General features: G+C 43.0%; 1 protein-coding gene across 1 annotated transcript in view; it reads right to left on the bottom strand.

The window, feature by feature from the left end:
* The window catches only part of STRC (stereocilin), a 446,062-nt gene that overhangs the window by 204,873 nt on the left and 220,149 nt on the right, over positions 1 to 21,040 (bottom strand). Inside the window, exons 12-15 of the mRNA XM_086957009.1 lie at positions 16,126 to 16,332; positions 14,706 to 15,783; positions 13,848 to 14,008; positions 2,997 to 3,164 (exon numbers count right to left, since the gene is read on the bottom strand). Coding sequence (XP_086813135.1) covers positions 2,997 to 3,164; positions 13,848 to 14,008; positions 14,706 to 15,783; positions 16,126 to 16,332 — 1,614 coding nt within the window. The remainder of the gene's footprint in view (positions 1 to 2,996; positions 3,165 to 13,847; positions 14,009 to 14,705; positions 15,784 to 16,125; positions 16,333 to 21,040) is intronic.

Genomic DNA, 21,040 nt, shown 5'->3' with positions numbered 1-21,040 from the left:
AAAAAGAGATTTCTGCATCGCATTTCCCTAACCAAATTTAAGTGCATGTAGGTTTAGAGAGAATGGGACCAGCCATGCAGAAACAGCTAACTCGCGATTTTAAGACCAGTCTATAAAAACAATAAGTACACTCAACAACAAGCTCTCTTGGACGTAAAATGATTACCTCACTTCATTTGGGGGGGTGCTGAATATAAATAAACTCAACCAATCTACAGTGATCTCGTATGTATGCAAACCATGGGACCCAACAGGTATTCACAAGCACACCAGGGAATGACTCAATGGGTGCATAAAACTACAACTTTATTAAAACAATGATCTCAAAAATCATAAAAATACAATAATGTACTGAAAAGGTCACTAATAAAAATTACAAATACAGAACATAAGAGACTGTAACATATGTGAAAGACATACAAATCATCATAAAATGGCAGTTTTCTCCTTATTGGACTGACAAACATCATTTTATTTCTCTCCTACATGAATTTGAACCAGAAAATAAACATTACGAGAGACAGTTACCATTCTAGTCCTGATGAAGGTGGTTTTTGAATAATGTAGCCCCACCGAAACGCGTCAACGCTATTTATTTTCTTTGTTTTGGTTATATTCACTGAACTGTCCATATCTAATTGCAATATCCATTGCCAGATTTTGTCATAGGGGACTGATTCTTATGAAATAACCATTTTATGATGATTTGTATGTCTTTCACATTGTTGTTTGTACTTACTGTACCCTGTCTCTTGGTTAGTGGGGTAACTCATTTTTTCTACATATAAAACCAATAACTTTAGTTTTTAACATTTTAGGTTGTTTGTGTGGTGATCCAGTTATTCCAGTTGTTAGATGTTACAAGAACATCAACAATACATACAAACTACTTCTATCTTATGACCAAAATAGGAATCCAAAGCGAAAACTGAGCAATAAAACGACCTAGGCCACTGACGCACTGAGGCACAACTGCAAAGGTGCTGCTCACTTACTTGCAAAGTCTCATTAACAAAAAATGCATGCCTATTCACTTTACAATTACATACAACACACACATTACAGAAAGAGATATACAGACACTTCCATTTCAGAAAAATATTTAAGATGCCCCCTTTTCAAGAAGAAACTAACATAGCAGACTGTGGAATTCAGGGATGTTGAAACAAAATATTGTTTTCCTTGCCATTTGTAGCAATATAGAGGTACAAATTAATAATTTTAGGTCACTCTCTATGCTTGCACATGGAGGGCACAGCATATATGCAAAATAATTAACTTTATATCTTATTAGCAAAACTTAGAATCTCATGAATGCTTTTAGTACATGTATTAAAACCTGAAAATAACGTTCCCTTTCCAGATTTCATGTAACATCACCTACTTTACAATAACAAAATGCCATTGTATCAGTCTCGACATTGCCAGATCATTGTAAACTGATTGCTATCAGTTTACAATGATACATAGAAATGTAAGCAATACCAGATGTGGTAACACTTGCAGAAGTTTACAAATCCAAGACAGAAGACACGTTTGCCAACTATTACATGATATGCGCGTTACACTCAGGCACCAATAATGGTATGGTACACTGGCAGCACACAGTCAACAAACACCATATGGCATAGCAGTGGATAAAACCCTTTACTCCGTTGCTCAGACCACGATGCACCTTTATAATGTGGTTTGAACCACAAACACATTTTTACAAAGCGTTCATTTACCCTGCAAGTCGTTACAATGATTTGCCTTACGGGAAGCGTTGATGGATTGATGATGTCCGACACATTCTCTCCTATTGCACAGATTGGAGCTAGAATAGTAAATTAAACTGTTTAAACTCCAACGTTTTCCCTAAGGCAAGTAGTTGTAGCAACTTGTGGTGTAATAGAACACGTACGGGGTTAGGACCATTTTGCAAGGGCATGCAGAAAGGTGCCTGTGTGGTTCCGACCTACAACCCATAGGGGCTGCACACAGTTGTTCACAATGGTCTTGCATGCTGGCTTACTTTCAATTTGGGGGTGAGGGAGAAACACAATTCCTCACAAAGGAAAACAGTACCTAAATTCTGTACTGAATCAGGAGGTAGGCAGAAACCTGGCAGTAATGTGAACTTATAAATGGATCCTCCCTCGTGCCTCTGCTTACCCATCGAACTCTGCTTTTATTGTTACTTGACTGAATAAATAACCACTTGAATCTTCTGACATAGAGTTCAATGTTCTTCTATGGTTTTTGCTTAGAAATATTCTGCAGTTAGGGAAGTCTTCTTTCTTTATGAATACTTGTACCCATGGTCCCTTATATACCTTTGGATTCCCTTGTCTATTACAAACTTGACTTTGCTGTAGCAAGCAACAACCAGAATATGTTAATTTTAGGTACTTAAGCCCAGAAGTGATGGGTGTTAGATCTTATACCTGTATACTGGACACAGCTGTGGTTGAGTGCTTCACTATAGAAAGCTCATTCAATGAATCTCGAAATCTGGTTTCACTACTCTATTAACCGTGTATTCCTGAGTATGTGGATTATAATAGAAACAGCAGTGCAACAATTAGACCTAAGTATGTAGTTTGTATGCTGTAGTGTCTGAATAAATATTCTATGGTACAGCCATGACTACAAAAGTTTATACTCATGTTTTCAAACTAAGCATGTTTACTCGGTAATACTCTTGCGTGCCTTAACTTCTGTACCCTATACCCAAATGTTAAGGTCAATGCCCTCTTTCAGAACATGCATGTCTTCAAAGCAAGGCTTTGCAGCTAGACAAGATAGAATGCCTCTCCTAGTTCTGCAAGCCAAAATGGTGTCATGTCGAGGCATACATGCAATGTGCACACAGCAACTTCCTTTGGGGAATCCAGGACTGCATTTAAATAACCTTCTGTGTATATGCAGAATGGGGCCAAAGACCATTTCTTCTCACAGCCAAGCAGTACTCAAAAAGTAATCTACAAAGTTTATATTTGTACTTGAGGCCTTACCCTGATAGACTGCAGGATGGCTGCCTTCTGGGCGGATGATAATAAAGGGAGCACTGGAGACAAACACCGGCACACTTTGACCATGACTGAGGCAGAAAGTGAGCGCAGAGTCTCGGGACTCAGACCAAGTACCAATGTCTGGATGCTGCAGATTGGTGCATCAGTTGCCTGCAAACATAAGAAAGACCAGTTGTGAAAGAGTGGAAGATACAGACACTCATTGAGGGCTGGGAAGATAAGTGTCCTGTCCACTTTACATTTCAGTTTCTGTCACTAGTGGTGTCAGTACCTTTCTAATGGATCTGGCAACATATGATGAGCAATTCTAGAGGTTTGCATGTTGTCTCAAAAGCCTCCACAATATTCTTTCTTTCCATTCTCCACTCTCTTAGAACAGCCTACACAAAATCATGTGCATCTTTGCCTTAATCATTACTATTGTATCTCTACAAATAGACTACACCTTCTTTCAAACTCCACGACCTCTCCTTTAAAAGTCACAACCTGTACTCTAACAATAGCTAATCTCCTGTAACTCATCTCTTAATACTGCCAACCAGTGCATTGGATTACTATATCCCTCCCTCCCACTAAAGATTGCACTTAATTCCCACTAATGATATTTATCACGTAGAGCACAAAACTAATCCCAATAAATAATAACTATTAAAAAAAACAACAGCAAAGAAAGAACACTAACCCTGGGACGTGGAACAGCATAATGACCAGCGAAAAACCACAACAATGCCCCGTCTTGAGTAGTTAGTTCCAGATAATACAAATGCAACACTAAATATAACTCACACAAAAATTGATATTATAATACTTAGCAGTCAGACAGCTGACTGTAATTCGTAAAGGCTCCTTAATAATTCCCTTTTATTGTCTGTCACTTTTTTTATTTATTTTTTAAAACCTTTATTATAGCATTCAAGAAAATACAGGCATGGGCCTACAACCGCGGGGGCTGTCCACTAGATAGAGTAAGACCACCGATATTACAGTACTACACAGCCCATCAGCCGACAACCCAGAGGTTCGGCGGCGATTCAGGACAAAACTGGTATAAGAATGCATAATTAAGTTACAGAATGAGTCAAAGGTTTCGTTTTATAATATATGAGAGAGGATCAGGTGCCATACAATCAAACCATATAATGCGGGGGACAGGGTAAGAAACAGGATAGACACATAATAACCACTGTGATGGAGAATCGGCGCCAAAGGATACAGATCGATGCAAATGAACACACAATATACATTCCATGTTGCACCAATTCTCGGAGCCTGCCCACCCGGAAGTCGGATATCAGAAAAGCATGAGCACTAGATACAAGCATACGATAAAAGTCTGAATGATTCGTAGCTATACTGATCCTTAAGAAAGAAAAGAAAGGAAAAGAAAGGCCATAGAAAATAAAAAAGGCAAAATAAAAAAAAAAACGTCCAGCCCCCCACCCTGCACCCCTGCAGATGGCTACAGTCTAACCCCACTAGCAGCGTGCCTGTAGGCCCTAATAACTAAAACCCTAAAGGAAGGAAAAAGAATGGAGGAGGGCATAGACATTCGGGCTCCCAGCCCCTTTAGACCCCCGCCATATACAGCCACCCCCTATCAGTAAAAGAACACTTATGACAACACTATAGAAGAGAGTAGAGGGTACCGGAAAACACCGCCCAGCCTCTTAGAGTAAGCAGTTACAGGTCGAACTCTTGTGAAAGTCACTCCTACCCTTCCCGACCTAGTCAATCCTAACCTTGGCCCTTCCGAACAAGAACACGGACCCCTCCCGTCGAGACCCAAAGGCATACAAAGAGGTAATAAAGGAGAAAAGAGTCATCAAAAAGCAATCCATGGCGACTCGCAGGCAGTAGGTCCACGGGAACTTTAGACGCTGAAGACCTCTCCCTCCTGGCTGAACAGTCCCAATGTATTCTGCACAGGAGCCGTAGAGTCACCAAGAGAGGAGAAGATGACCACAAAGTGAAAGGAAAGTCACAAACAAAAGTCTCTGGGAGGGGAACGCCTTTTGATATCCCCAGAGCCGGTAGCGGCGGAAGGTTCGGTGATACCATATCATCCTCGGAACACCGCCTCCCAGGGCACCATCCGATTGTTCCAATGCCGGTTTCCTCGCGGGGCTCTCGCACAGAGTCAAAATGGCCACGGTTTGAATGGCTACAGATTCCAGTTTCAATCGTAAGGCCGGGTCCGGGTCTACCAGGAGCATCTCTGATAGAAGCGAGTCCAATTTGCTCAATAAGACATCAACCTGTGATTGAAACGCCCAAATTTCTGCCAGTACTGACTTCAGCGTTGGCTCATGCATCGTTCAATCCACGTCTCATGCCCGATATCAGTCCCAAACACATCCCCGCGTGAATCCGACATCCTCGGTGGGGACAAACAGGATCGCGAATGTGCAGATGCGGAGGGTGACCGGTCTTTGCTCGCAGCCACGGTCCACACCGTTAAGGCCGCAGGCCAGAGGCCCCGAATCACGAACCTCGCAGCCCCACTTACCGGGTCCGTGGGACGGGGACCTCCACTCACAGCCAGTAATAAGCTTGATCACTCCTCCATCGATAATGAGCTATTGAAACGATCGCCGCCAAATTCGGGCTTAAACAAAGCCTCCACTCCAGTTGACCGGACCCAGCCTGGTTCTTCTGGCCGATGTTGTTGCACTGCAGCCCGGCTGTGAAAGTACTCGAGGCCCCGGCTTCACCGCTGGAACAGGCCGCAAACTTCAACTCGACAGAACTTCTTCCAACAAGCCGATAAAAGTTTACGGATTTCACCATCGGAGTGCGGAACAGTTCATGCACACAGAGACCGGGCGTAAAGTCAGGATAATGCACAGGATATCGCGGCGGGTTTCGGAGGTCGGCGGAGCCGGGAGCCTAAGCAGCCATCTTGTTTGCTGACGTAGCTCCTCCCGCTGTCTGTCACTTTTACACTCACATAAGGCAAAACTGCTGAAGGTTATATCTATTATCCAGTACTACAACAGTCCACAGCAATAAACCACCCATCACCAACTCAAAAGACACAGAATAACTGAAGAGATGTAACACTGACCAACAGAGGACCCTAATTTAATTCAACACTGTAGGTTCCGTCTAGCAACATACTATAGGCACTTCTTAGTATCTCACAATGACAATTACATTTAGGATTATATTAACAAAGTTCATTCCAGCAGATCTCTCCACCACTTCTCCTTTTAACCTATACCTTAAACATAATATTTCAGAATGTACATAACAATAGTATAAGCAGGGAAATGGACTATGAATATAATAAATACAGAAATGAGATTTGTAGAGCTGCTCACAGCTGCAAGCTTGCTGAAACCATCCACTGTACTTCGATCTCCTGCACTTCCCATGTCCCATAACATGATAACTGCACCTCATGTTAGTCAACCTCAACATGGCAACACTTCCCACACAGGATCAAAACAAAGACAACACACTTCCAGCTAAACACCCTACGCAGTGAAGCATGTTCTGCTAGTAGGCAAGCACTTCAGCTCCTGTGCTATTTTACATTACTATTTAAATGATACTTAAAATATCACTTGCATTTAATGTATTTTGTGTCACACAATATGCATTATAAAACTGAGGGGTTTCATAAAATAATAGAGAAAGAAAGCAGCACTGTAGTTCGCCAGGCACCTAGAAAAGTAATTAAATAATCTGTTTAAAAACACGGTCTTCCAGTCAACCATAATTGAGATTGGACTGAATATTTAAAAATAATTGCATTTTTAATTCCTTTTAACATGATCAAAACGTTTTAGTAGAATTCGAGCTATACTATCAGAAAACATGATGGGTAGAGCATTATCAGAGAGATAATGCCCTGGCTGGATAAAAGATGTTGATTGCACTTTGGACCCTGGTGTTCTCCGAGCCAATGAATTATATCCGTGGTAATCCATTCCATCACGGATCATATTTGAGTTCAGCTCGCGATTCCAAGCCAAGAGCTAATTGGACTGACCTGGACCAATTTTGAACCTCACATGAGTAGAAGACAGGGAACCAGAGACATGACTTACATTAACCAGTGAACCGATTTTCTTCATCAGCATGTAAGCCTAAAAACAAGGAATACAAAAATAATAATTGTTCCTCGAAGTACATGTACTATCCCAACCTGCTCATCAATCTGCAACCCCAACGAAGATAGTTAATTATATCAACATCATACATAGTAGAGAATCTAAAAATACAAAATAGATGCATGTTTTAGAAGACTAACCATTACATCACCTTTCCAAGCTAATGCTTGATAGAGCAGATTTCTCTTAACAAATGTATGACAAACAGAAAAAGAAAAAATCGTAACAATTCTTTATATAAATGATGAAAAAACGTGCAGTAGGTTTCATGTTTTAGAAAAATGACAACATGCAACTTTGATTTCGATACTGCATTGTAAAAGCATGCATGCAGAATGCTAGAATAAGCTCATGTTATATTTTATGATTACTAAAGTGGATGTGAAATTTTAACACATTTAATGACATGATCTCATAGTATGATAATGTGACATTAATAATATCAAAGAAATCCTACCTGCAACCATTAATGTTTCAATTGTTAGAACTAGATAATTATGTGCAACGTGTACACTGAAAATGACAATAGAAAAGTAGGTGCTACACATGTTTTAATTAAAGTTGTTTTTGCAAATCTTTCATCAAACATTCTGAAAATTATGTGTGCCATATTAACATATATGCAAAGAAGATTAATATGTACTTTTCTTTTGTATGTGCATCGATGACATTTGCAAACGTTTATGAGTACCCTATACTTACATGAAACAATTATGATTTGATTGAAGTATATCTTAAAGAATTTATTTGTGAATTTTATATTATATGCTAGTCATAGTGAGATTCATATTTTCGCATAATTCATTGAGCTGTATTTCATGCAGGCCTCAAATCTTGCTTCCTTTTTCCAAGCCTTAACAGGATGAAATCTGTGGGAACTTCTAGCAAAGTTACCACTTGTATTCTAACTTTCAAATGTCCTTTGACATCCCCAGTGCAGTTTAACTGTATTTGCAACCAAATCGGTTACATCTTGGAACAAATGCTTCAGAAAGAACTGTTGAGAATTCTAGAGCATGTATTTTCTTACTCTCTGAATATCACATTGTTCATATGACTAAACTTACAATGGTTTTAAGGAAACTGTGTAACTTGAAATACTTAATTCTCGCGGATTGTATACTTATTGCCTACTACATCATATGCATCCTATCAAAGCAACTAATGGGACAGAGTGGTCTGGCATTCCTGATGATGTCAAGGGGTGTCACCCCGGAAAACTCTGGAGTATAATTATTCAGATCTTGGAACTAAAAAACACGGCATGGCATGAGCACATATGTGTGATCAGCTTTACAGTGGTGAGACTGATGACTTAAACATCTGAGGATAATGCGAACTGAGATGTAATACTGCAATTTGCTGCCGGCGCATATGCAAGCGGAGTGGAACCTGTTCAGCTGAAGGGTTTGCGTCATGTTGCTGAGACTTTGGCGTTGAAGTGACACACTAAGTCAGATTACTGTTTTTAAAGAACTGGTACTGGTCACTTTAAACTTACTGAACTTTCCCATGGGTTTTTGTACGGCTCAACTGATTTGCTATCGATCCATATCACTACAGACGTCCAGAATCTCCCTTGGCAGAGGAAGATTCTTATGCCTGTCATCCTTGAATCTTGCAGAGTCTGACATTGCTTTATTAAACCTAGTATTACATTAATTCTAGGGTTGTATGCTGTCTTGTTTAATTTTCTTTATCCTTGATTGAATAACTAAACCTTTGAACATAAACTGAGCTCTGATGGTTCTGACTAAATATTTCTTGCGGGTAAATCATTTGATTGATATCTTCTGTATAGTTCATTAGATTTCTAAAGGTTTAGGATATAGCGTTAGAGGATGGCAATTATCTTATTCCTGGTCCTCATTTGATAATTACTCATCTGCCGAATACCCAGTCCCTTTCAGCACAGAACAAGATCCATCGGAGGACCAATTCAGTATGATGGTAGCTAGAGGTTAGACGAAAATAGCTAAGATAAAAAATATAGTTTGGGGCCCAGTACACTAATGCTACAACATGCTACTTATTCTTTCTCTTCTCTCAAGTAAAACTATCCTATTTCACTGTACACCAATTTGGAATTATATATGAAAGGATCATGATTCATAGGAATTTCCCCCTACGTTCATCACTTTGCTTAATAATGATTACACTAGGATACACTAGGATACAAATGAAGGTGCTGACTTTCACACAAATGTAGAGTGTACTTATACATATATTTTACACAGACACACATACACATTCACTGAAGAACCACACGTTAAAATTAAGCTCTTGTTAGCTTTTAATATGTGACTTTCAAGTAGATTTAAAAAAACATTAAACATGGCATTTCTTTTGCCCCGTAATATTTTTTTTGCCCCCCACTTGACGGGTCTGAACACAATCTGTCAAGCTGAACCCATATCAGGTTTTTGTACAGGCTTCTACAACAGCCCTGAAGTTAGTAGGAAAACATTTGTTAAAAAAGATCAAACAACTACAAAATGAAACAAGCATTTACAGTGCAACGGTCTCGCCTTTGCAAAAGTTAGAGCTATTGGCATTGTAAATGACAACTTTTTTATTTATGTGTTTGTTTTGAAATCAGATAACTAAATGGCATTGTCATTTACAATGCCTTTTAGCTTAATCTCTCCCAAATGTGAGACCTATTGCATTTGCACCCACACACACACACACACACAAGGATGTGGATGTGGTGGTGGTGGATGTGGTGGTGGTGGAGGTGGTGGATGTGGATCTGGTGGTGGTGGATGTGGTGGTGGTGGATGTGGTGGTGGTGGTGGGTGTGGTGGTGGTGGATGTGGTGGTGGTGGATGTGGTGGTGGTGGATGTGGTGGTGGTGGTGTATGTGGTGATGGTGGTGGTGGATGTGGTGGTGGTGGATGTGGTGGTGGTGGATGTAGTGGTGGATGTGGTGGTGGTGGCGGTGGCGGTTGTGGTTTTGTGCCCTGCTAAAAGGTCAGCACCGACAGCAGGTGACCGGTCCCTCTGTCCCTTCTTAACTCCCATCCGCAGCACATTGTTGTAAGGCCTCCTTGCCTATCACCAGTGCTCAGATGCTGCTGTGTTCCCTAGCACAGGTGGGATACCTGGGACTTCAATACTCTGTCCTCAATTTGAGGCTGCCTGCGGATAATGCCACTACCCTTGGTTTTGCATAATCAATTTTCTGCCTAATGAATATACTTCAGTTTCAACAGTCACTACCTACAATTAACTACTGCTCTACACCATGCCTTCAGTGGCTTGCTCCATTCACTTTAATTCATCCATTCCATCGGCCAACTGGCTTGGTAATTCTCATTTTTAGCAAGTTGACAGCTCTGATTCATCACACAGTCCTACAATACTGACGCAAAACAGTTATCCCTGTTCACAGGCAGGTCTGAGTCCTAGATGGGGTGCCTTATGTTGCACACAGTTTTTTTGTATGATACTCTCCCATTAAAAAAAAAAGAGTAATTCAATCCCCTTGCGCCTACTGAGATTGCCCATGCAGTCTTGTTTAGCACTGCTCCTACTCGAACACTAGTTAGCTGTTTTCTACACACTTCTAATTTCTAACACTTTTCACCAGTTGGGCTCTGCTGCTTTGTCGCACTGTACCCAGATTTCATTTTCAAACACATTGCTACTTCGGTCACCCTCTGACCCACACATCAGTTCTCTGCGACCAGTGCACTGTGTTTCCTGATCCTAAAGCCCAGAAGTTGCATATCACTGTCTCCCTTTCTTTAGGCAAGTTACCCTTTCTTGATTCCCCAAATCCCTGGTGCTTTTTTCACCACACTACCTTCATCCTCTACTCCCTTGGTCATAGTTATCTAACTCTGGCAGACAGAATGATATTGGGTATACGGCATATTGACCTCAACTTCAAAAGGTTATGTAGGCACATGGCCTTACCTGTCTGTCTCCAGTAGCCAACTTGCTTTGATCCTCTGAACTCCCTGTCACTGATATTTGCTGTACAGTACGTTTCAAACAGATACCTTCACGACACGTTTAATCCCAAGCTTTCTTCTCCCAACATCTGCTTGCTCCTGCGGCCACGTGCAGTCAGACTGCCTGTGTTACTCTCTGATGTCACTAGTCATATCCAAAGCCGCTCTGCACCACACAGGGCAAGGGGACCATTCACACATGCTCTGGCTTGAGCCTAATACAGACTATGGAGATGCACTAGTGACAGGAACCCTCTGTGCAAAAATCAAAGCAAAGCAACAATACAGCTATCACTCTGCTGCAAGCTGCTCCAAACTGTTGCCTGTGCCTGGATGCCACCTGCGCCAGCTCTGCCTACCACCTCTGACTGTCTCTATGCCAGGGTACGACTGTCCAATAGGGCAATCTGGCAGTACCTTAAGGGCTGGTCTGACAGCTCTGTATGTGGGCTGCTATATGGTCTGGTGGGATGGCATTTACTGTTGATTACCCCAACATTTCCACTAACACTGCCTGCAAGAAGCTCAAATCCATGCATTCTCCCATACCTTGCAAAACACTCACACAACGTATCATTCCAAGTTGAAAACTGCCTCGTTTTCAAAATGTCGGCCAATATTTTTGATTCGCTAATAGGGGCCACTTATTTTGGTGACCCGGCCTAGCTTCTGTCCACGTCCGACCCTGCTCACCCTACTAAATAAATCACTACAGCCCTGGCTCCGCTTCCCTTCGCGCTTTGCCGCCTACCTCTAGCAAGCCATCTGACCTCGGCCACAGCTAACCATCTGCAGTGCAAGGATGCTCTTGTGTAACGGTCTCAGGACCCCTGACAGAAGGCTAACGCTTACTGTGTGACCCCTGCTACCCACCTCCTGCGGCCTGCTGCTTGCTTCGCCCTCCTGTCATCCACGCAGCAGGTTGCCTGCTCTTGCTTTCCTGTCACCCCAATCATGCAGCTACAGCAAGTACCTTTTGCAACTGAGACACAGCATGTTAGCAGCTGGTGCTCATCACCCCTTTTCTGTAGCCACGCGGCAACCTGTCTGCCCAGGTGTGCATGCGTGCCCAGCTGGCAGCAGGATCTCCATCCCCAGCAGGCTGCTATTTTGATTTAGCATGCCCTTTGTCTACTTTCATTTGTTTTTTTAGTTCCCCGCAGCAGGCACACACATACCTCTCATCGTCCATCGTGGCCAATACAGAGCACCTCATGTACCCCGGTGAGCGTCCCTGCAGCTCCCCAGCAGCAAAGTCAGATCCGGGATTAGCAGCCGCCGGGCGGTACCATGCTCGTGAACTGAGGGGCACGCGAGCGTGTATCCGCGGACAGCAGAACCAGGTCCATGATTCACTGTGCGGCTGAGCCCCCTTCACACAACCCCGAGATCTGCAGAGCCAGCCCGAGACTCCCAGTGCACAGCATCGCGTCCAGCATACACACTCTCTGCATGGCTCTCTGGAATGCTGCCGCCACCTCGGCCGAACCATTCACTGAGCAAACGCGGGGCGTGACGGATTGTACCATCCGCTCCCTGAATATACCGGCCCTCGATTTAGGAGAAAGTGGAAGAGCAAGAACAGGGCAGTGTGGTTTACTATCACAAGCAATCGTATTAGATCAAAATGCACGCGGCAGTTTCTAGCGTCTGACCCAAGAGTAAACCTTGTAAAAGAATTCACTATAAACTTCATAGCTGGATAAGAAATTGAATACAAAGTGCAGATTTTTTGTGTTTCCGTAGGAAATTGCTGACGCGTGTTATTAGCAAAACCCTCCCGCAGTGCGGAATCGAAGCATTCCCTATATACTATCTTTCAGCAACGACCGAGCAAGAGAAGTTACAGTGCCTAGGAAAAGTCAACTCTTCGCTGTATCACATTGAATCATTAAACCAGCGCTCGCCATTTGTCACTAAGCCCCGTCCTTTTGCGAATGGGGGGCGTGTTTTTCTTTCTCCCCTTTTCTCCATTGGCTGGAATGTAAACAACGGGCGTGTTTTTGACGGTTGTTGTTAAGTGAAGATCACAGAGACTTGCGTAGGTTCAGACTGTGTTTATTTCTGATTTTAGTTCAAGGTAAAAACACCCACTACCAGAGCCGTCCAGTCGTGAGGGAAGCCAACGTCCAATGTGACGTTCGAGGAATCCTCACGACTGAAGGACAAGATTCTAGAATAACTGTGAAGATCTCTCGTGCTTGCAAGCACGAGAGAACCAAGGAGGAACAGAGTAATCTCAAATATATAACATCTTCCCCACTAAGAAGGAAAACAAAGAAAACATACAAAAGCAACATGAGCAATAGCAAAAACAAACACGAGTATTGCAAATTTATGCAAAATTATTCTAAAACATAGTCTCTCAATCTGCAGGATAACTGCTTTAAACGAAAAGCCCTTTTTGTTGCCACTTCAGAGGTTTCCTGTGAAATCGAATCGTGTGGTAAGGGTAACTCTGCGGGGACAGAGGACTGTGGCAAAACAGAGGTGGAAGGAAGGGAAACTGGAGGAAAAGGGGAATGAGCGGGAACAGTGGTCTCAGAGGACGTGGAGGTTCAGGCAATTGGATTGGAAGGGGTTTGAGCAACTGGATTGGAAGAGGGTGGTTGAGCGTAAAAGAAATCAAACCAATCACAATGCTCAGAATCTGAAGTGGCATGTTTCTTGATGACATGGGCTTGAAGTGGAGAAATCTTAACAAGAGCTCGCTTGTTCCACCATCCACTGTCATCAAGAAGGGCTGAGGTTTTACTAACTTGTGTGACCAAATTTGGAGAGGAAAATTTAGACCTCCCTTTGGAAACTCTTTTGGGATTTTTAATAAGAAGCATATCTCCTTTTAACAAAGGTTGATCAACAGAATGTTTACCTTCATCAAAACGTGATTTCATAGACAATTGTTTAGCACTCACATGATCTTGAACAGAAAAAGAAGAATCAGACAAATCAGAATCCTTATGCAACCAACTAGGATTGAGAACAGAATGAACTCTTCTTTTTCGAAGTAAGTTAAAGGGTGAGACCCCAGTAGTGGAATGTGGGGAGGTATTGTAGGCCCACACTTTGTCATGGACGAAAGAAAGGGGGTCAAGCCTAGAAGAAATGGCGGTTTGAACACCCTCCTTAATAATGCGATTGCACCTTTCAACTAGACCATTTGAGGACGGTGAGTACAAGGCAACTTTGTAGTGAGAAATATCGTGACAGCTGAGAAAAGAGCACATTTTTTGAGAGACAAAATGAGTTCCATTGTCAGTAACGATGGACTTGGGAAAACCTTCAATATCAAAAACAGACTGTAGGAATTTAATGGCGTTGTCAGTGGAGGTAGAATTGCAAAAAGAATAATAGAGTCCATTTAGAGTAATAATCAACAAGAAGGATGAGAAACTTATGCTCAGAGGGTAACACGTCATATGGACCAGAAAAGTCCAAAGCTACTTTGTCCCACGGACCAGCCAGTAGGGGAACAGGACATAAAGGTGTGGAGAGAGTTTTCCAATGCTTATCAGAAAGAATGCACTGAGTGCAATTGTCAATCATTTTCCTGATGTGAGAGTCCATGGAAGGCCACCAATAAAATTGTTTGATGTGTTGACAGGTTTTAACAATACCCAGGTGACCCTGATGGGCAGAACGAATGATATGATCACGAACAGACTGAGGAGGGACAAATAGATCGTTGCGCATGACCATATCATTGACCAAAGAAAGTTCTTCTGAAACATTTGCAAAACCTTTTAGTTCAGTGGGTAAGGTTCTACGTTCAGGCCATTTGTTGACAATGAAATCCTTAACTTTGGAAAGAACAACGTCATTTGCATAAGCTATATTCCATTGTGCTTCAGAAATGGGTTGACATTCAGCAACTGCATCGATGGTGGCAACAACACATTCAATATCATCATTAACAATTGAATCATCAGTTAAAGACATTCTAGAGAGGCAATCGGCCCTGAAATTCTTACCCCCGGGAATGTGTTTGATGACAAAATGAAATTCGTGAAGCTTGGAAAGGAGACGAACAAGTCTGGCAGAAGCCCTATTGGAAGTACTGTCAGAAAGCATGTGCATAAGGGGCTTGTGGTCTGTGTAAATCTCGAATTCGCGACCCCAAATGTAAGATTTGAACTTTTGAATTGCCCAAACGCAAGCCAGGGCTTCTCTTTCAATTGTGCTGTACCTGGTTTCAGCAGGAAGAAGTGTTCTGGATGCGAAGGCAACCGTGTGTTCTTTGCCCTCAACCCACTGTCCCAGGATGGCACCCAAACCAGTAAGACTGGCATCTACAGTGATAAAACACATAGAGCCGTCATAAAAAGGATTCAAAGCGGGTGAATCTTCGATGATCTTCTTGACTTGGTCAAAAACTTTTTGCAAGTCTTGAGACCAAACGAATTTTACACCTTTTCTTAAGAGCATTCTTAAAGGTTCAACAATCTGTGCGTAACCATGAACGAATCTGGCGTAATATTCAGATAAGCCCAGGAAGGAGCGAAGTGCGTCACGATCCTTGGGAGGTTTGGCATCACGAATGGCTTTAATTAAAGAGAACTTGGGTTTAATGCCATTGGGAGAAAGGGAGTGACCCAAGTAATCTAACTCTTGAACACCAAATTTACACTTGTCGTGTCTAACAGTCATGCCGGCTTTTTCCAAGACTTGTAAAACGGTATTGAGAGTGTGATTATGCTGAAAAGAGTCGTTGGCGTAGACCAAGATGTCATCTTGATACGCTTGCATGCCAGGGATGTCTTGAAACAGGTTGTCCATTAGTTTTTAGAAAATGTTGGCTGCAGAGGCCAAACCAAAGGGAAGCCTAAGGTACTTGAAAGCACCAAAGGGAGTGATAAACGTTGTTAACTCCTGAGATCTGAGGGACAAGGGAATCTGGTGATAAGCAGATCTAAGGTCAAGGAGGGAGAAGAATTTAGCCCCACCCAAATTAGCCAATAGGTCATGAATTTTAGGAAGGGGGTGGCAATCCACGATGATATTGTTATTTAGGGAATGTAAATCGACACACAATCTCACCTCTCCAGTTTTCTTGCGAACTAAGACAATGGGGGAAACCCATTCGGATGAGTCACAGGGAGCAATGATTCCTTCATCGCAGAGGTTCTTCAGAACGCTTTTAAGTTCATCTCTAGCGCTCAAGGGAAGAGGACGAACTTTGTGAACAACCGGCTGAGCATTGGGTTTAAGTCGAATTTCATGCTTAAAACCAAGCACTGCACCAACCTTATTTTTAAATAAGTTTGGGTAAGAACTCAGCAAGGTGTCTATTTTGACTATGGGAAAGGAAAGATCTGAAATATCAAAGTTCCCAGAATCATGACTAGTATAATAGTCATGAGGAATGTCGCCTAAGGCAATGGGTTGGTCAGAACCAGGCTTGAGGATCAAGCCCATTCTGGATAAATCAAACCAACCTACGACATCCCTGCCGTTGAGGGCAACATAAACGTTGGTGAAAGTGTATCTGCCTAGACAAGCAATGTTAGAATAAAAGAAACCCAACATATCGATGTCCTTTTCGCCAAATGCCTTGAGATTGAGATCTGACTTGGAAAGAACAACTTTACTCCAATTAGCATAAAAGGTAAGGTCAGATAAAATGGTGATGGGAGAGCAGAATCAGCTTTGACCTGGATTGTAATTGTACCAATCAACAATTCACACAAGGGACTCTTAATTTTAGTAAATCCAAGAGAATCACATTCAATTGACAACATAACATCATTAAGTCTGGTGGAACAAGACTCTACATTTTCTTGAATCTCAATATTATTGACTCTAGTGAATCTTTTGCGACCCCTGCAAACAGAAGGAAAATGACCAATTTTCTTGCAGGAGGAGCATTTTTTGCCAGAAGCAGGACACATGGGAGAATTGCCAAGATGATTCCTGGATCCGCATCTGTAGCAAATGAGAGGTTTCCTATTTAGTTGTCTTGAAGAATTGTTAACGAGGTCAATGGAAGTGAAACCAGAAGCTTGTTCGACCAAATGAACAGAAGGTTGAGAAATGCTTTCTTGTAGAATCTTAGAGGAATAAGTTGCGCGTTCAATCCCCTTGGCGATATCAATTGTTTCAGTTAAAGAAGGGTTTTTGCAACTTAATAAACGTTCCTGGATTTTTTTTGAAAAACAAGCAAAGATAAATTGATCTCTGATAGAGGCATCTGTACTAGCACCAAAGTCGCAGGTAGAAGCCAGGATTCTGAGTTGAGCGATATAGTCTTCTACAGTTTCATCAATACTTTGTTTACGTTTGAAAAAATTATGACGTTCTAATACAATACTGGGCTCATCGTCATATTGTTTATTGAGACGAACAATGGCTTCTTGGAAAACATCCCAGTTGTCACCGGACTCACCAGCGGGAGAAGCAATATGGGGTAAGTTTTCAAAAACTTGTTGAGCAGCAACTCCCAAACAACCATAAAGAATGGCAACCTTGCGAGGAGGATCATACTTGGTAGCCTCGATGGCTACTAAATAGTTCTCAAAACCTTTTAGCCAATTGCGCCAAGCAAGAGTAGGTTTCCCAGGAGTTTGTAGAAAAGGAGCTGGTGTTTGAAATTGTTGAGAAGAAGCCATGGTGAAATGTTTGTGAAGGAAAATGAAGAATGTCTAACACTATGGTAAATGAATGACTCTAAGTGTAAAATAACAAGGTAAAATAAAGATGGTAGGCAGTAAAGCGTGCCTATCGCTGTGGTTACTTGAAGACTTGTAATATAAATAACAAGGTAAAATAAAGATGGTAGGCAGTAAAGCGTGCCTATCGCTTTGGTTACTTGAAGACTTGTAATAATAATGAAATGTCAAATGAACATGGTAGGCAGTAAAGCGTGCCTATCGCTGTAGTTGCTTGAAGACTTGTAATAACAATGAAATGTCAATGAACATGGCAGGCAGTAAAGCGTGCCTATCGCTGTGATTAATAAATGACTTTGGTGAATCAAATAAACATGGTAGGCAATGAAGCGTGCCTATCGCTGTACTTGAAAATGAAATTGAGAGCAGCAAAACGCGCTTAAGACTGCACGGAATGCTAGACGAAGGCTTGTTTAAAAGGTCGCTGAAAAAAATGGCCGTCAGCGTCGTCGTCAAGGTGACAGGACGACGTAATTTTCTAGAGGCGGTGGGCTTGTCTGGCGATTAAGGCGTAGCGCGCGTGAAGCAGCGCGAGCAGGAAGTTGGAATGTTGCGCGCGTGACTGAGCGCGAGACAGCAACTGGCAGAAACAAGCAGCGCCGGAAGAATGCCAGAAATGAAAGAAATCCACGCCGGGAGCCAGGTGATGGACGGGGAGAGAGTGTCCAAAAGTATACGACCTGTGACAGAAGTCGGACTGGAGGCAGGTTCAGTTGAAGAGGTGGAAGACGAAGAGTGGTCGAGTTCTGGTAAGTCTTGACTGGCGGTGGGTGCGGAGAAAATCCCGATCGTCGCCAAATATGTTAAGTGAAGATCACAGAGACTTGCGTAGGTTCAGACTGTGTTTATTTCTGATTTTAGTTCAAGGTAAAAACACCCACTACCAGAGCCGTCCAGTCGTGAGGGAAGCCAACGTCCAATGTGACGTTCGAGGAATCCTCACGACTGAAGGACAAGATTCTAGAATAACTGTGAAGATCTCTCGTGCTTGCAAGCACGAGAGAACCAAGGAGGAACAGAGTAATCTCAAATATATAACAGTTGTTTACCATTCCAGCCAATAGAGAAGAGGGTAGAAAGAAACTAAAAAACTCGCCCCCAATCCGAAAAAGACGGGGCTTAGATCAAGAGAATTACGTCACTGAGACCTCTTCTCCAATGGCTGGCTGCCGTTTAGGTGGCCAGCCAATGGAGAAGAGGAGCGGGGCTTAACCTCGCTACTCAGAGGCATTGAACCTCGCCAGCGAGACTGCGCATGTGCCGAGACCTAAAAACTTAGCCCAGTGCAAAAAACAAAAAAAAACACCAAGAAAAATCAATCAAATAAGGTGTTTTTTTATTAACTCTTAGATCCTGCCTGGCTGCCCATGGCCGGTTGGCTGCAGGCCCTGAAGTCAACTTCTGCTGCCCACAGCTGAAGAAAGTTCAGATTTCTTCAAAAATATATCTGTCTCTAAACAGACCTACTTCTGCATCCTCTGATGCTCTGACTTTGCAATAATTCTAAACAACTAGCTCCTAAAATGCTGTGCTCAAGGCGAATGTTTGCAAAACAATTGCTCAAAAAACTGCTGAGCTAACAGAGTGTCCCCTTCTCAAACTACTGATGACATATACTGACATGTCCACACTAGGTTAAAAAACAAAGCTGGATGTGTGGCCTAGCTGATGACCTGGATGGCCACACAGCTTTGAAGCTCCGACGGAATCCTCCCTACAAGCTGCTGGAATGAATCCCCACGACAATTCTACATCATCAGGGCCGCTGACCCAGCTGCTCTAGCTGTCGGGGGCATGATACACTCATTCTGAAGTTGATGCACACACTTCACACTCTGCGACTCTGGGCAATAGCTTGCTTAATCTCCACAACGGCCCCTCGCGGCGGAATGCCTGGCTTTCACCTTGTGGATACCCTGCCGGGGTTATCTCACAGGGGAATACCAGGACGGGTTCCCTAAGCAAGCGCCGGGAAACCCACTGCGGGTAGCTGTGCGCTATATAAGCTCAAATACATTTACATTTACATGCAGCTGTGATCCGATCCTGGTGGTCAGGTGGCGAAGGGTGGCCTGGCTCCTCCTTGAAGGCCGCACTGGATGCTCCTGAGCCTGAGGTGCTTCGATCATCATGCCCCGTTGGACCGCCAGTGCCTCTCCTCAGGGCAGGTTATCACCCCCTCTTTGCCCTCACCTATGGTCGGGTGCCCGCTGCACAGAGCTCAGCTTGCTGCTGCGGCCTACTGCCATGCCATTTACACAGCCTGAGAGGCCTGTTGATCCTGCTGTGTTGTGGTGCCTGTGATTGTTTCTTTTTGTATATTCCGGTAGATGCTAGAATTGGGATTCACCGGGCTCTCTTCGGCCTGGTGTGGGTGGAGGGTGGGGGAATGGGAGTTGGTTGTTTGACAGTGTTTGACAATGTTTATGTATATTGTTTCTCCGCCAGCATGCTCTTTTAGTCGAGTCATATATCTGTACCACTACATTGCTTCCACCATGTCCCTCCATGGCACGCCCGACCCTCTGACTTACAGTCTGAGTCCGTCACACTTATATCTTGGAACATCAGGGGCCTAAACAATCATCGGAAAGGTTAATACGTTTTACAGTAACTTGCCCACCAAGGCGCCCAGATCACTTTATTGAAGGAGACACACATTCCACCAAGCACATCCTCTAGTGGAGTCTGCACCCTCATCGACACAAGTTTAGCCTTCCACCCAATGGCCTCCTTCATAGATAACTTTGGTAGATAATCCTTGGTTACAGGGACACTTGCTGGTCATTCCATATAATTAGCCAACATTTATGCTCCGAACTTAGACTCCCCTGAGTTTTTCCAAACATGACTCCTTGTCGGTGGTGACTTTAATTTACTAATGAATACTACGCTTAACACCACGGCATCCTCCCTGACTGGTAAGCCTAGATCACTTTAGGTTCTCCGTTCCAACTGTGACACCTATGTGCTTCGGGATGCTTGGCTTTTGAAGTGCGATTCATTACTGCCATTTCCCCGGTATTCCGCCCCTCACAACACGTGGTCATGCATTTGCTCCTGTCTTCAGCCCTCTGCCCATGGCTCACTTTTACCTGTCACCTGGCTTGAACGCTCGCAGACCATGCCCCGGTGTGTGGCATCCTGTGCATTTCATATGGTGGTGTAATTTTTCCTCCCTAGCACTACAAGATGCTCTCTTTCACTATGCATTACGCACTGCAGTAGTGGATTATTTCCTTAGTGGATTATTTCCAACTCAACAAGGGTTCCATGAGCAGCCACGA

Source organism: Lissotriton vulgaris, chromosome 2_1, assembly GCF_964263255.1.
Source record: "Lissotriton vulgaris chromosome 2_1, aLisVul1.2, whole genome shotgun sequence".
NCBI classification, from domain to species: domain Eukaryota; kingdom Metazoa; phylum Chordata; class Amphibia; order Caudata; family Salamandridae; genus Lissotriton; species Lissotriton vulgaris.
Note: the sequence above shows the minus strand (reverse complement) of the source record. Positions and strands in the feature narration are given on the sequence as shown.